Source organism: Alosa alosa, chromosome 10, assembly GCF_017589495.1.
Source record: "Alosa alosa isolate M-15738 ecotype Scorff River chromosome 10, AALO_Geno_1.1, whole genome shotgun sequence".
Lineage (NCBI taxonomy): Eukaryota > Metazoa > Chordata > Actinopteri > Clupeiformes > Clupeidae > Alosa > Alosa alosa.
Window position 1 is genome coordinate 33768048 of NC_063198.1, and position 16129 is coordinate 33784176.

General features: G+C 50.0%; 1 protein-coding gene across 1 annotated transcript in view; it reads right to left on the minus strand.

Moving 5' to 3' along the window:
• Positions 1–1199: 1199 nt before the first annotated feature.
• The window catches only part of prdm2b (PR domain containing 2, with ZNF domain b), a gene marked incomplete at its 3' end in the record, with an annotated part of 30291 nt that continues 15361 nt past the window's right edge, over positions 1200–16129 (minus strand). The window contains 7 exon segments of the mRNA XM_048255536.1: positions 1200–1496; positions 1498–3198; positions 3230–4612; positions 4614–4945; positions 4948–5083; positions 5085–5716; positions 6068–6172. Of these exon segments, the coding sequence (XP_048111493.1) occupies positions 1200–1496; positions 1498–3198; positions 3230–4612; positions 4614–4945; positions 4948–5083; positions 5085–5716; positions 6068–6172 (4586 nt within the window).

Consider the following 16129-nt stretch of genomic DNA (forward strand, 5'->3'; position numbering starts at 1 on the left):
ACACCACACCTGGGTGCGAGTTTGTGAGCGTATGCGTACTCACTCAAGTGGACGGAGTCAGGCTGAGGTTAATGAATAAACGATTTAGTTAAAGTCGACCAATAGCAGTGTTCAGCAATATCTTTAAATGGAATGCGTGAGACGATAACAGTAGCATTTACAATCTCTGGATTGTTGCGCATCTGATCTGAATACTTTTTCAAATAATAATATGTAGCATTTCTTCTGCTATTCACAAAAACATGTTGGAACGAAGTTCGGAAGTCAAATATAAATCGAATATTTAAAAAATCAATACTAATCGAATTTTGAAATTACTACTCAAATGTGTTTTTTTGGGGAGTTTTTTTTGTATGTGTTGGCTAACTTCAGCAAATATGTGAAAATTAAATGCTTTTGTCACGTCTAATGCACAATCTAAAAATGGCTCTGTGATTGGTTAGTGAACTTAGATTCCTGATTGGCTAGCCAAACCTGAGCATCGCCATTGGCTATTTAAAAGGAAGTGGCAGAACAGTCTCAGAATAGTTTCGTAATTGAAAGACAGCCACTGTGGAAGGTTTAGTACCTGTGGAATATATTTGTAAGTGAAGGACATACGAGTAATACTTAAAATCGTTCGTGTTATTTTTTTGTTAAATCACAAATCATTTTTACACTTACAAATCCTTATACACACACACACACACACACACACACACACACACACACACACACACACACACACACAATACATATGAGACGCTTCTCATCCCTAAGGTGGTGCAAAAGTCTGTGCACCTGCAGAAAAGATTTGTAACTGTAGGACAACTTTTTGTGCGTAGAATATTGATTTGTAATTGTAGACTATATTTGTAATGGTAAAATATTTTTAACTGTAGGATGATTTGTAGCTGTAAACCGATCCGTACCCGTGGAATAGATTTGTAAGTGTAGGGCATATTGTGATATTGACAATTACTTGTACAGATCATTTTTACAGTTACAAATAATTTATACAGTTTCAAAACATGATACACACGTACAAAACATTTGAGTCTAATATTCTTCCATACTCTACTGCCTAACGACACGGAGGCTTTACCTGGGGTTCCCTTGCGTCCTGGCTGGGGGGTTCGTCCAGCTTGCCGCTCCCTCGGGGGGTGTGGCCTGAGGTTGCACAGGACTGGCCCCCCCCCTCCCCATCCTCTCCCCGACCAGCCGTCCCTCTTGCCCTCTGGTGCCCGCTTGCCTGCCCCCTCCTTGACCGCCTTCTGCCCCTTGCCAGCCGTCCGCTCCGCCGAGTCGACGGTTGGCACGGTTGGAGGGGCGGGGCCTTGGTAGGGGGGCGTGGCCTGGAGGCTCTTCCTGCCCTTCTTGTTGCCGGGGGCAACAGCAGCGAGGGGCTGAGTGGCAGGGCGCTTGCCACGCGTGGAGGCGGTGGCGGCCTTCCCCCTGGGCGGCAGGTTGGCGTCAGTCTCGGCGAGCTCGGAGCTGCGGGCTCGTGTCTTTCCCAGAGGCCTCGGTCCCACTCCCCAGCCTCGCCGAGCTTTGGCATGCCCATGAGGCTCATGCTCTTTGTCCCGGGGGAAGCGCAGATCCTGCGGCCGGCACTGCTGCCTTCCTGCCCCGCTTGGGCGCCGGCTTCATGGGGCAGCTGACGGCGATGTGCTTGGACAGACTGGCGGGGTAGGTGAACTCCCGGCTGCAGTGGGGGCACACGTGCAGCTCTGCTGCGGCCGCAGTCGTCGGCTGCTCCTCTTCCTCCTTCTTCGGCTGCGGCGGCTGCTCCTCTTCCTCCTTCTTCGGCTGCGGCGGCTGGGCGCCCGCCCTCTTGGCGGCCGAGGAGGCCGATCGGTTCTTCTGGGAGATGGCCTTCTGCAGCAGCTGCTGCTTCTTCTTACTGAGCGAGCTCATGCGGGACGCCGCCGGCGCCGGCTCCGTGCCGAAGCTCAGCCGCTTGGGTTGGCCCATCCTGCGGAAGGCGCTGTGTGTCGTCGCCGTGGCGGTCGTCGTGGCGACGGGGACCAGGCCGTTGTGGGGCCGCACGGTCTGGCGCAGCGGGATGGGGTTCTTCTTGGGCGTGTAGCGGCGCTTGTCGCTCGCGCTGGCGCACGCCAGGATGTGCTTGTGCAGCTCGGGCATGTTGTCGAAGCTCTGCCCGCACTTGGTGCAGCGGATGGCCGTGGTGAAGGTCTGCGGGATGTTGTGGGTGGTGAAGTTGGTCGCCGAGGCGACGGAGCCGGCCGGCGTGCGGTTGTGGTAGGGGAAGGGCGGCGGCTTGAAGCTGGGGTAGTGCTGGTTGATGCCCAGACGCACATCAGGCCCCTTGGGCTTGCCCGCCTCGGACGCCATGATCTTTATGGTGGTGTACAGCTCCTCCGTCGAGTCCTCCCGCACCTCCTGGTCTCGCACCTCCTCCCCACCCTCCGCCACCTCCTCTTCCTCCTTCTTGGGCTCAGCATGGCTGGCGTCCGGGAGGACGGGCTCCGGGGTGGTCTCCGTGGCGATGATGGGCTCGGCGGCAGCGCGGGCGGGGTCGGTGTAGTTGTGCGGCCTCAGCTTGCCGCTCTCGAGCACGGTGTGTGTGCAGGGCTGGTCGGGGTGCAGGTCGCGCTGGTGCTGCTGCAGGTTGCAGGCAAAGGCGAACTCCTTGCGGCAGGCGGAGCAGACATAGATGCGGCCGACCCCGTGTAGCGCCGAGCGATGCTCGCGCAGGGCCTCCGCACCGCCGAACAGCTGCACACAGAACTCGCACTTCAGCGGCCAATCAGACGCGTGCACCGCGATGTGGCGACTCAGCTCGGCGATGGAGCGGAACGGATCCTCACACACGTTGCACACGAAGCTCTTGGCGAACGTGTCGCCGTCGCTGTCATCGTCACCACCTGGCTCCGCCTCCCTCATCTCCGCGGCGACACTCCTGGGTGCCTCGTCACTCTCCGGCTCCTCTTTCAGCGCCAGGTGTGTGACGGAGTGTGTTTGTTTAGCGGCAGCTTTGGCTGGGCTACCGGACTGAGATTCGGCTGGGAACTTGCAGGGGGACCGAGACGGTTCTGCGTTCTGCCGGACTGGTTCTTGTGCAGAACCGCTTTGGCTGTGTGGGGACAGGGAGTCTGAGTGACCCAGAGAACTCGAGGACAGGCCAGAATCGTGAGGCAGAGCATCACTGGGTTCCGCGTTGTCAGAACCGGGGGACACAGGCTCGTGTGGCTTAGCCCGGTCCGTGAGGGGTCAGTTCGGGCCGAGCCGGAAGGCGTGTGTGCACCCGCGGAGCCGGAGGTGTGTGTGTGGTCCGGCGTGAGCTCTCGGGGTCGAGGGGAGAGCACGGGGTAGGAGGAGGAGGAGCAGGAGGAGGCTGGCTGGTTGAGGGGGGGAGGGGAGGGGGCAGTGGGCAGGAGGGGGGGGGGGGGGTCGGAGAGGCCAGTCGCGGCGAGCCGGGTGACGAGGGGTTAAAGGTCACCGGGGTCAACGAGGGCGGCGAGGAGTGGCTGGACTCGCCGGGCAGTCGCTCGGAGGCAGAGCCAGGGCTGGCGGGGGAGGAAGTGACATCATCGGCTTCGGCGTCCGGGACGGTACTGCCCGGTGAGGAGGCGGCGGTGGCGTCGGCATCGTTCTCGTCGCCCCCTGGTGGCAGGCTGGCGTACTCACTCATCAGCACCTTCTCCAGCATGCTGGTGTTGGGCTTCTTCTTGCGGCCCGGGGGAGGCTGTGTGTGCGCCGGTGGGTTGCCACGGGCGTCCGTCTCCGGGGCGACGGTACCAGAGCTGTTGCGGCTCACGCTCAGGTCCAGCACGGCCTCCCCCCCCGTGGGTCGAGCCCCTCCCACCCCCGCGTCGCTACGACGACGCCCAACGGTGCTGGACAGGTCCAGGGGCTGCTGGTTGCAAGAGCTGCCGCCGCTCCGGCCCGACGGCCAGTCTCTCTGCGCGTGTGCGTGTGTGTGTTTGGCCTCCCCGTCCTCCCGTCCACACACACCCCAGCCGGGCGAGCCGCTCTGGCCTTCCAGCTTGGGCACCTTGAGGACAAAGGGCGGCTTGGACTCGGAGGCGGGGGAGGGGGCGGCCGAGAGCGAGTGCTGTGGCGACGTGGGGGGGGAGCCTGTCCGGCGCTTGAACCTTCCGGTGGCGGCTGAGAGGGGGCTAACAGAGAGTGGCGGCGCGGAGCGGTGTGTGTGCGAGTGTGTGTCCGAGGCCTTCTGGCCGTCCTGAGTCTGAGTCTGTAGCAGCTGCTTGAGCTTCGGGGACAGATACACACTTCTCTCCTTCTGGAACGCCAGAGAGTCCGGCAACGGGAACGCACTGCCCACCAGCTGCGACGAGGAGGAGGATGACGAAGAGGCGGAGGAGGAAATGCCGTCAGACTCGACCTTCACGTTGGGCAGAAGAGGTGGCGTGGAGGTCCTGCGTTTCCCAGCAGGCAGCTGAGCGCGCGCGTGTGTGTGTGCGGCCTGCTTGCTGAGCGCCTGGCTGATCTGCTCGGGGCTGATGATGACGGCGTCCAGCCCGAAGATCCCGGCGGGGCCCGCGTTGACCTCGATGACCTCGCAGGTGCTGCCGGTCACCGTGGAGACGATCTTGCCGTCGATGTAGAGGCTGAGGTTCTCGGAGATGTTGCTGGAGATGTCGGCCATGCCATATCGTCCCTTCGCGGCTCTCCCTCCCCAGTCCATGCTGGCACGTGATCGGCGGGGGGCTGCCGCTGGGCTTTATTCTCCTCCTGCGCCCCAGCGGGTTCCCCGCCTGCGTAGTGTCGGGCAGCAGCATGCCTCTCCGCCGCACGCCCTTGGGCAGCAGGTGGCGCTCGTGGATGCGGCGCTGGTGGCGGCGCATGTTGGTGTGCGTGCCGAACGCCTTGTTGCAGTACTTGCACGGGTGCAGCTCTTTGGCCTCGCCACTTCGCCCACCTCACGACCCGCCTGAAGTCGCCGCCCGCGCCAGCTGCTCCCTCCGGGTGGTCGAGGGAGGGCGGCAGCGCCGCCGTTCTGCGTCGCCATGGCGATGAGGTGGGCGGAGCCGTCGGCCGGGCTGAGCAGAGTGGCGGTTCCGGCCAGCGAGCCGGGTCGTTTGCGGCCGGTGTTCTCGTGGCGACGCTCGTGGCGTCGGGCGGCCCACCTGCGAGCCGAAGCTCTTGCCGCAGTAGCGGCAGCAGAAGGACAGCGCCTCCTGCTGGCCGCCCAGGCTGTGGATGTGTGCGTGCCGCTCCAGGCCCTGCTTGGTGGAGAAGCGGCGCTCGCAGTGCTGGCACGGGTGAGACTCGCCCTGAAGGTCGTCCTCAAGGTCACCCTCGGGCTCCGGCTCCGCCAGCTCCTGCTCTGCGTTCCGGGCAGAGGACAGGCCCTCAGACGTGACCTCGGGGCTCTCTGGGGTTTCCCTGCCAGCTGTGCAGGGGCCCTGTGGGTCAGGTGAGGTGCTGCCCCCCGCAGGCCGCTCTGGGCTCTGCATGGAGGGGGGCTGCTCCTCCTCATCTTCCTCCGGCTCCTCCTCTTCCTCCTCCTCCTCCTGCTGCGGTGGGGGCTCCTCGGAGGGGGGAGGAGCTTCTGAGGGGTGGAGCTCTGATGGGGGAGGAGCTTCTGAGGGGGGGTGCTCTGAGGTGGGAGGAGTTTCGGAGGGGGGGTGCTCGGAGTCCTCTGCTCTGCCAGGGGGGTGCTGGGATGGGTGTACGGTCGCCATGGTGCCCAGAGGAGTCTCTTTCATCAGCCCTGAGGACAGGGAGGGACTTTCATCCTCATTCAGCCCTGAGAAACACACACACACACACACACACGCACACACACACACACGTACACACACACACAGGATCAGCTTACTTTCCCACCCCCAAGGAGCAGGAAGTCAAAAACAATAGAAAAGTAGCCTAGGCCTTTCAGTAGCACAATAAAAACTACAATAATTACAATTTCAAATGGACAATTACAATTTCATCTTTTAATTGGGATGTTGGACACAGATTGAGATGCACAGAGGGACTAAATGATTTCCACTGTTTGAATTTCATCAGTTATGCTACAATCAATCCAGACGTGACTTTAAAATGCAAACACATTCCGTCAGCCATAACACACATGCGTGTGCACACACACACACACCTTGTTCCAACTCACGCATGTCTGGCGGTGTGGGTGAGTGTGTTGCCGTGGGCTTGAGAGCCGGCCGTCTCCCAGCAGCCTGCCGCTCCAAGAGCTTCTTCCTGGCTGTAGGGCACAGAGGTCAGAGGTCACTCACAGCAGGAAAACATGGCCGACAGCACAGCATGTGAACAGGAGATTCTCTGCAGGACAACATGGCCGACAGCACAGCATGTGAACAGGATATGCTCCGCAGGACAACATGGCCGACAGCACAGCATGTGAACAGGATACGCTCCGCAGGACAACATGGTAGGGCTGGGCGATATGACTAAAAATAATATTGCAATATTTTTAGTCTATTTCACGATATACGATATACATCTCGACATTTTCTCAAAAGGACTTCATGAATTCTCACTTTCACCCTGTGATGTTTTAAATCATGCCAGTATGATGCAGTAGGCTAGGATGAATCATACCAGTCCAATCCCTGCAAATGATATCCGTGATCTGCCACTGATATGTCTCCATATGAATGATGATGCCTTACATCCATAGACACCAAAAGAAAGGTAAGGTACGGTGTGGTGCGTGCTTCCTTAATTAGTCGTTCGGTTGTTGGTTGATAAATAAGACACGGTTGCGTTTTCCTTTTGAGACAGTCAGATGCACTCATAGACAGTAGCCTAATCTGCCTCAATGTGCAGATCTCATAAATTTAATTTAAAAATCAATGTGGAGGGAAGCATAGCCGAACATTTAGCACGAGAAAAGCATACGTGCAGAGTGAGATGTGCGTATTTGCGCTGTCGTTTCGAAACAGTCAGACGTGCACTGCACAGACATAGACAGTAGTCCTTCAGCCTAATGCACGGATATCGTTGTAACTATAATTTGAAGATCTCTTGCATTTCGTTTCGTTTTTAGTTTCGTGCAACCAAATCAAAACTGCTTCCATCTAGTTGAACAACATTAGCCTATGTACGCGTAGATAGAATGCTACCACCGCTTTTGAACTGAAAGTTGACTTCTTCTCGTCTACATCTAGACGTCACACCGAATGCGGGACCGGACGGACCAACTTCTGACTTGAATCGAGCGTAACCCCTTGCAGAGACACTTGCAGGTAAGCTCTCTCTATCTCTATCGCAGCAGGACTTGTCACCGCTGAAGTCAGGAGGATTCGAACACAGAAGGATTACATAGAGTGGCCATGAGACACGAGGGAATATGGATGTGTTCTCTATTTGAGGAACGTAATCGAGTGCAGATGTGCACGGGCAGTAAGACACACGGAGCGTATTGATGTCCTACGTCAGGTTCATTTCACTTTCTAGAATACGCATTTATTAGGTTAATTTCACTTTACTTTCTAGAATACGCATTTATTAGGTTAATTTCACTTTCTAGAATACGCATTTATTAGGTTAATTTCACTTTCTAGAATACGCATTTATTAGGTTAATTTCACTTTACTTTCTAGAATACGCATTTATTAGGTTAATTTCACTTTCTAGAATACGCATTTATTACATGAAAGATACTTCATACCAAAACAGAGATCAAACATTATCAAATGGATCATGACGTGTGTTAAGTGTATGCAAGTAAAGACTGTTCAGTGTTGTCCTCTCATTGATGCCTGTAATAAGGTCAATGGCAGTGTTTCCCATACATTGACTTATTTGTGGCGGCCCACCACAATATCCACATTGACCACCACACAATGATTTTCCAGGTTGTACTAAATTGTGCTTAAATATGGTTAGCATCATAACCACGCTGTGCTAATTTGTCAAAAACTGTTGTGTTTAAGTTAATTCTGCAAACCAACCACCACAAATGGAATTCGATTCTCTGGGAAACACTGAATGGGATTTCGATTTGTAACATGTATGTGCCCCCCCCCATGTGACGCACTGAAGGGGGAAATTCCACCCATAAGCCCTGACATACACATACACACACACCCCAAAACAAAACGGAGAAGTGAAGCAGCGAGCAAACTTAGCCTTTTCACCACACACACACACACACACCCCCCCAACATGGCGCAGCGAGGAGATGGAGGAACGTTAAAATGGGTCACAGCGTGCAACCGATGCTCTAGGCAGCTGTGTGACGATACACATGGCAAAACACACACACACACACACTGCCTCCACAAGAGAGAAGGAAATGGCAACACACACATACACCTCCATGAGAGAACGTGCACCACTAAAAACACACAACTGAAACAAATCCAAACCGTGCACGAAGGGAGACCCCAACACACTGCAGAAACAGAGCCAATCACACACACCAGGCCCAACCGAGTGGCATGGCAGCACCCCAGATGCCTCTTCACACACACACACGTACACGCACGAGCATGCACACACACGCACACACACACACCAGGCCCAACCAAGTGGAAAGGCAGCACCCCAGATGCCTCTTCACACTCACACGCACGCACACACACACCAGGCCCAACCAAGTGGCATGGCTCCCTAGTCGCCTCTTCAGCTGTGCTGCCAAAGTTCAAGCAGTTCAGGACAAATAATCCCTGTTTCTCAGACATGCTCCCTAATAGCTTCTACTGGACCTGTGTGTGCGTGTGTGTGTGTGTGTGTGTGTGTGTGTATGTGTGTGTCTCTAATAGCTTCTACTGGACCTGTGTGTGTGTGTGTGTGTGTCTCTAATAGCCTCTACTGCAGTGTTTCTCAAAGTGTGGTCCGGGGACCACTGGTGGTCCTCAAGCTATCCCAAGTGGTCCGCGAGCAGACGTGGTAAAAAATAATATAGACGAGTTGTTTGCAATATTGAACCAACTTGTTTGTAAATCCAAACAGTTCTGCAATAGGGTTGGGCGATGTCGCCTAAATCGGCATTTGGCGATGTGTACAGTAAAACATCGTGATGGACGATAATATCGTGTCACAATCAATCTGAACACTTGCGTGTGCACCAACCAGCGGAATATTACACATTGCCAGCCTTCGCTGGACCCAGCAAAAAAGCTACTTAAGACTATCGTGGTCACTCATTTAAAATCTTAGTACGATGCAGCATCCCACGTTATCAGGCTACCGTCTATGCTGACTATGAGGGCGTGAAAGTAAAAGTAAAGCGATCTCGCGCCAGTCCAGGTTATAGGAGGGCGAAGTAAAAACACTTTTACAAATAACTTAATCCCCGATTACCACTCCGCTGCTGTCTGGGACTTTGCTAAATGCATGAAATACAAGCCTTACAGTGAAAGACGGATAGGCTACCTTCTGATCCTATAATTAACGAAAAGAAATGGTTTATTTTAACACAGAGGAGAAGGGCGCATTTGGCTTTCGCTGTAGCCTCAAAAAAAATATTTGAGCTAGAATGTCCTAGTCGTAGCCTAACAATAATAAATCTATATTTTCTGCTAAAACATTAGGCTACATATTATGTCCAATGTAGGCTATAGGCCTGCGAGACATGTAGGCTACAAAAAGACAATTAGGCTACACATTCACGTCACAGTCAGGAATTATTTGAATAAGAGGGTAGACTAATAAGTCTTTTATTTTACAAGACGGTAGACTAATACGTGATAACTGTTTGGCTGACAGCCTTTAAAGTAGGCTTCATTTAATTCCCAGGGAAAGGTTTTTTTATGTGTTAGCCTGTTACAGCAGGAATTAGTGACTGGCATGTGGGGGCGTGGCATCACCATGGTTGCTTTCTATCGTGATGCCTGTCAACCATCACGATGGACCATGATCTCGTCACACACACACACCAGGCCCAATCGAGTGGCATGGCAGCACCCCAGATGCCTCTTCACACACACACACACACACCAGGCCCAACCGAGTGGCATGGCAGCACCCCATTGATCTCGTCCATCGGCACAACCCTACTCTGCAACACTGCCTATGTAAGCTACGCCAATTTAAATCATATGAATCCTCTGGCACAATAAGCAAGGTGCAAAGACAATAAGTAATGTGGTTCAGTGAGTGGGCCTATTGTGTCTATTAGCTAGGTGGTCCGTGAAGTTTTTTCTACTGGTTAAGTGGTCCTTGGTCTGAAAAAGTTTGAGAAACACTGCTCTACTTGACCTGTGTGTGTGTGTGTGTGTGTGTGTGTGTCTCTAATAGCCTCTACTGGACCTGTGTGTGTGCGTGTGTGTCTATCTAATAGCCTCTACTGGACCTGTGTGTGTGTGTGTGTGTGTGTGTGTGTGTCTCTAATAGCCTCTACTGGACCTGTGTGTGTGCGTGTGTGTCTATCTAATAGCCTCTACTGGACCTGCGCATGCTGGGAGGTGCAGTCTTATCTGTCATTTAGTCCCAGAATCCTGCACATGTCACCTGGGCTATGGAATTGAAGCCGCCGAGGCGACGCCATCTTGGAAAATTTGGAGCCAATTTGAAGTGCGGCTGCACAGCAAAAGTTGAAGCATGCGCAGTGAAGAGGAGTCGCGGTCAGGCACGCCCACTCAGTTGCCACTCAGCGAGTTAAACACGCCCCTTGTCAAGTGAAACCCGCCCCCTTCTCCTTTCCACAACGCAGGTCGACTCGGCTCCGAAGGCTAGCTGGCTGGATGAATTTTGTGGCTGTGAGTTAGCTAAACAGTACAAACAACAATCGACATCACCCACCGTCACTGGATCAACCTGAAGCCCCTTATACATGGGACATGGCACAGCACCACTACGTTCTGAAAACACATGACTTTCAATAACTTGCGTGGCACCAAGAAAGGTCTGCCGCTGCTCTGAACCTTCTGTTATTGTGACATCATTTATACTTGAGGCTGGACACATCCCTTTCTTTCTATTTTCTTTATTGAGGTCACCCAAACTTCAACTTTCTGTATGCCCCTGAACTCAAATTGTAAATTGCAATGCACCACTTAACCAGTGGTGTAGTCTAGTTAGTTAGTTGTAGTGGTGGGTATACTGTGAGCAACCCCAAATGTTATACATATCCTTGCCTATTTTAAATGGGTATACGGAGATGATGATGCTTTTTAAATGGGTTTACTGTGTAGTCCTGTGTATCACGTAGACTATACCATACCACGATCATTTAACTGCCTTGGTATTTAAGTCAGAGGCCATTGCTTTGTATAGGCCATGCCATTGCATAGTATTTAACTGTAGCCTACACAAAGATGTAGACGTTACAAGAATATTAATATCAGAATAATTATTGGTTGATACTAAATCAATATTGAATTTTTTTTTTTTTTATTTATTTTGTGTGATATATCATTCAGAATGCTGCAACATGACTGGTCTTCAATCAGCCAAAGAGGACACATCGTAACTCCTCTCCTAGTTACTCTCCATTGGCTCCCTACAGTAGCCAGAATTAAATTTAAATCTCTCACTTTGGCCTATAGGACACTGACTGGATCTGCTCCTTGTTATTTTAATTCAATGATCAAGATATACATCCCCAACCGCTCACTGCGGTCTTCTGATGAGCATCTGTTGTGTCGACCAGTCTTAAACGCTAGGTCAAATTCAAGACTCTTTTCCTCAGTGGTTCCATGTTGGTGGAATGAGTTGCTCTTCATTCTTGTGATAGTTTTTGGTCTTTTAAGCGCTTCTTATACATTATGGTTTGTATGCAGTAGTACCGTTTTATTTTCATTATAGGCTGTTGATTAATTTGATATTGTTTAATATTGATATTCTTAATGTAGTCTTACCATGTTTTTGTCATTATATTATTGATTGAATGGGCATTTTTATTTTTTATTGCTTTCCCCCCTCATTTTCATTGTTTATTTCATTAGGCTATTGATTGATCCCTGTTTGAAGTATTACGGTATATTGTTTTGTATATGTAAGGGTAACCATAACCATCATAATGTGGTATTTTCTTATGCACTTGAAACAAAGAATAAAAATGTTTCCTTAAACGTACCACCACTTTAGCACATCACTCACTGAACAGCAAAGTAGCTTCCTGATTATGTGTAAAATGTTTACAGAGTATCCTGATGTAGTAGGTCCATGTTCTCATATTTTTACAGCTGACATGAAGGCTGCAATATTACATTTTTGATTTATAATGGAGCACCCTCTCTGGTGAAAGACTAGCAAGCCTGTGGTAGAGGCATACGATTACAGACATATTGAGAGAGCCTATCAATGAGTTGTCACAGTTTTCAATTTAGACGTATTATTTTGAAATGATGTACATCTACGGGAGGATTTACACATCACTGGCAAGACCTGTTCAAATCATACCAATGCAAAATGCTTCTACAGCAGTGCAATCGCAGGTAACAACGATACCGTAACGCATTTTCAGATACCGCTGTTCTGAGCATACTAAGCAAATTGTCATTTGTTGAATCCCTCCTCACGTTAAGCTATGGTCCAATAATGTGTTCACTAAAACACAAGTAACGTTATTTGTCGGGCGGATTCATAAATGGGCATAGTACCGAGGTTGTCGACCTAGCAGGCTAGGTGGCGTTTATTGCCATTCGCAAAACTAAGCAAGAGTTAATGTTAATGAAACTTAACATCGCCTTCTCCAGTGACAAAGTGTATTCAAATGAAGTTGCAACGATGATGGCGGCAATCACTGGTTACGTTAAACCATTTGAAACAAGTAGGACTGTAAATGATGGTGACTATGGCCAACGTCACTTCGGATCAATATAGCAGAGCCCTTTTACTTTACCTATCAACTGGCTAATGCTAGCATGATGTAGCATGCTATGAGCTAATATACTTAGCATCTACGAAAGAACAGCACATATCTTTTTTCACAAAGAATCTGTCACAACTAACAACGATGTCTCTTACAAACAACTACACAATGTATGACTATCAATATGTATTTAGTCAGACTGTGATAAGATATAGCCTAATGATAATAACAGCAACACTTATTTAGGTTAGATTATGTGTCGAAATCAGGTGTTGTTAAAATAAGCGAGTGATGACGTGTAGTGTCTGCAGCCTAGACGGTAAAACATAATGGACAAAGCGTCGTGTCTGCAGCCAGCCAGCTGTCAATCATAGGTGTAAACACGCCCTTTTTAGATTTGTTAATATAACATTACAAAAAATTATTTCAGCGAGAAAAGAAAAATTGTGTGTATTGAAGCATCTTGAAAACTATTTTTTCGAATAAAAAGTTGTTGATACAAAAATAGTTTTAGGTGAGAAAAGTGACACGGAAAGTTGGCTACTTGGCCATTGAAATACATGAAATACAAATGCAATAAAATAATATTTATTTTAGTAGGCCTAAGTATTGTGAATATAAATTGCCTACATGCAAACGTAGACTCAAATAAAACCCTGTGGCGTCATCTCGACACCATTGGTTTTACGCATGTCACACTATGGCCTATACGCTTTGTTTCATTCACACAAACTGATAACGCTTTTACTTGGCACGAAGTTCTGGAAGAACTGTGCCCAGATCTTTTCCCATCCCTTCTCCCCCCTAGTCTAACGGTGACCGTGTCGAAATATTGAAATTGGTTGTGGTCTATTCAGCATCTCTCAAAATATGGGTCCGCAACGTGGAGACCGACAAAAAAAGAAAACAAACGTTTCTATCGATGCCATTACACATGGAGCCATACAATATAGTGGTGGTATGAGCATTCATTCAATGCGCGTCTGTGCGAGAGAAACTGAAACTAATCGATAAAGTTGGTATCAAAGCTCCGCTTCAACCTGTTGGAAGGCTATTTATTTATTTAACGACAATTAATAGAATGACGTTGTTTTTTGGAACTTCCATAGAAACAGAGCAGAGACTGTATAATACACTGTATAGCATTGAGTATTGTATAGTCAATTTTCAATATAACGCGTGGCAAAAAGCTATTGTAGCCTTCTTTTCTGGGTACATGTAGATGAGCCCTATGACCCCAAAGTCTGCCATGACCGGGCCTCAGGTCAAAGAAGTTTGAGAAAGGCTGGTCTATATAACCTGCATCAGAATGAGGTTTGCAATGGTGCGCCTGAAGGCACGGGTTGAAGACCCAGTCAGTTACGTCACAATATGCACATTTGTGTAAATTCATACCTACGTAATCACCATGACCAAAATTGTATTTTTTTTTTACTTTGAATCTTGAAAAAAAAATATTGACCTACCTACCGACTCATTTTTTATTTTATTTTTTGGCTGTTACTGCAAACAAGAATATTTTTAAGGATGGCCTTATCCCAATCCGTGAATTACTGAAACACACTCAGCACACAGGTGAACACACAGTGAGGTGAAGCACACACTAATCCCGGCGCAGTGAGCTGCCTGCAACAACAGCTGCGCTCGGGGAGCAGTGAGGGGTTAAGTGCCTTGCTCAAGGGCACTTCAGCTGTGCCTACTGGTCGGGGTTCAAACCGGCAACCCTCCGGTTACAAGTATACACAGTAAGTTTACACAGTAGATGTATAAAGCAGAGGGGTGCACCACATGCTAGTGGACAGTGTTTTACGTGATAGGACTACAGTTAGCTGCTACCTCAGCTAGCAGACTGGACAAGGTCATCTGGGAGCATCCTCTACAAAGCCTGATTCATGCCCTCTCCACACACACACACATACACACACACACGACTGCATCGCATCATCTGACCAGCATGGTCACAGACACCCTCTGTGTGAGGGCACTGTGAGGACACTCCTCTCTGCAGCCTCAAAGCACCCGGGGGAAACACCCCCAACTGTCCTCGGTGATCACACACACACACACACACACACACACACACACACAGAGTATGCAGCCACTGTCCTCACACTCACAGCAATCCCAAAACACTGCGGGAAACACCCCTGACTGTGTCCTTAAGGACACCAGACAGCACCACTGGAACTCAGAACACACACACACACACACGCCACCACTGAGAACAGGACTCAGAAGGATAGAACACAACCAACTACGGCAGGCAGACAGACACACACACAGACAGGCAGGCAGACAGACAGACACACACACGCACACATATACACACACACACACATCCCCAAAGAGGACAGGGCTCAGAAGGGTAGAACACAACCAACCACAGCAGACACACACACTCAGATACACACATGAGCGCACGCGCACGTTCCCAAAGACAGGGCTCAAGAGGGGGTGGGTACACACACACACACACACACACACACGCCTACAGATCAACATGACCCTGTTTGCTGTGGCCATGTCTGGTATACACTGCTTACACACTTGCCTTCATTCAGTCTGCCACTAGAACCTGTAGTGTCAGTCACAGAAATGCCATAACACACTGAAAGCCATGAATACTCTTCACCATCAACTATATAACACTTCACCACATACGGCCATTTGTCCACTAAATAAACTTACAACAGCATAAACAAGATGAGGTGGCTGTAAAGTGTAATAATCTGACCCCCCACATCAAATATAGGGCACTACTTGGCAGTTCATACCCCTGCTGCCCTGAAGTCTCCCGGATGGGAAGAGCTTTGGTAGAGAGAGGTCCCTTCTAAGGAAAGGGTGTGGGACTAGCTTGAGCAACCTTACTGCGCACTGATAAAACTGACTAGATTTCCTGTTTTTTCGACATTCTAATTAAATGTGTACTACTTTCAGCAAATCTCTTCGAAAACGGCATTTAGTTGAACATAAACAAGCACTAGTTTGGTGGCGTTTCAGAGAAAAAAAACGCACATAACACAGTAACTGCGTGAGCATCCGGGCGTTTGGGTGGGTGTAACGAGTAGAGAACAGGTCGGATGGCCTGAGTAAAGGTAGTTTAGGAATCCCCGAGTGAAATCGGCCAAGCTTTACTCAAATGCAAGGTTAGGACCGCTCACGTTAGTTTACAGTGCAGAAGACACGAATGCAACACAAACGCATATCGCGTCACGTAACTGATGGGCTCAGGGCAATATCAAAGGAGATTTCTTACATAAGATTGAACCGACAAATATTTAGCAAGCTAGCTGTGCTAGCCAGATCGCTGTTGCATAGCTGGCATGCCGATGGGTGACCTGTGGATACCGTGGCTGCACCATAGATTGGTCCAGAAGCTACTTGACTTGCTAACTTGGCTGATGAGTGAAATTGCTCAACCGTGAATACTCTGATAAA